The sequence below is a fragment of the Merops nubicus genome, unplaced genomic scaffold, assembly GCF_000691845.1.
Source record: "Merops nubicus isolate BGI_N331 unplaced genomic scaffold, ASM69184v1 scaffold26910, whole genome shotgun sequence".
NCBI classification, from domain to species: domain Eukaryota; kingdom Metazoa; phylum Chordata; class Aves; order Coraciiformes; family Meropidae; genus Merops; species Merops nubicus.
Window position 1 is genome coordinate 6,593 of NW_008583908.1, and position 774 is coordinate 7,366.

Below are 774 nucleotides of genomic sequence, written 5' to 3' on the forward strand. Positions count from 1 at the left end.
TTCCTCATCCCAGCTGGGGGGCTGGCCTTGCTGCCCAGCCCTGCCACACACGTCTCTGTGAGCTGGCAAAGGTGTCCCCAACGTGTGGATGGGCCCACGAGTGCTGTGCAAGGGAGCATCCTGTGTCTGAGTGCCCTCAGGTGATTCTGTACAGCACACTGGAGACACGGCGCTGTTTTGGCAACACATCTGCCCACAGGGACCACACAGAGACGAGCCCAGCACAGCTCACACGTGTCTGTGAGAGCCCAAGGCAAGGAAAAACTCAGGGGCAGAAAATGGGAAACCAGCATTCTAGCCACAGCAGGGTGGGGGAACCTTTGCTTGTTTATCTGCTGGTTTCTGGTATTGAACAGCACCTGTCTGCACCTGAGGAGAGCAATAGTGGGGCTGGGATGTAACGTGCAAGCTGTTTGTAAAGGCCTTTATAAAAGGTAAAATCCCTGCTTATTTTGATGAATATATTCTCCCCTTTGCTTTTCTACTCACCAGTTCCTGTAATGAGGTGAGTGCAGGGGCTGCCCATGTGCAGCACAGCCCTTCACTGGGGATTCCACTGGCAGCAGGAGCTGCCTGTCCCTGAAGGGCTGCACCCCGGGACACACCCGGGTCTCTGACCTACCTGTTGGTCAGGAGACCCACGGAGGGGTTGACCACCAGCTGTACGAGGGCCTTGGAGGCAAAGAGCAGCCCCACACGGACGTTCTCCTTGGCGAGGAACTCGTCACCCTCCGGGCAGCCGCTGGGCAGCGGGGGGCCGCTGGGGGGGGGGTG

At 58.3% G+C, this 774-nt stretch overlaps 1 protein-coding gene across 1 annotated transcript in view; it reads right to left on the reverse strand.

Moving 5' to 3' along the window:
* The window catches only part of LOC103775157 (chromaffin granule amine transporter-like), a gene marked incomplete at its 5' end in the record, with an annotated part of 7,084 nt that extends 6,324 nt beyond the window's left edge, over positions 1 to 760 (reverse strand). Inside the window, one exon of the mRNA XM_008942604.1 lies at positions 623 to 760. Within this exon, the coding sequence (XP_008940852.1) occupies positions 623 to 760 (138 nt within the window). The remainder of the gene's footprint in view (positions 1 to 622) is intronic.
* Between the last annotated feature and the right edge of the window lie 14 nt (positions 761 to 774).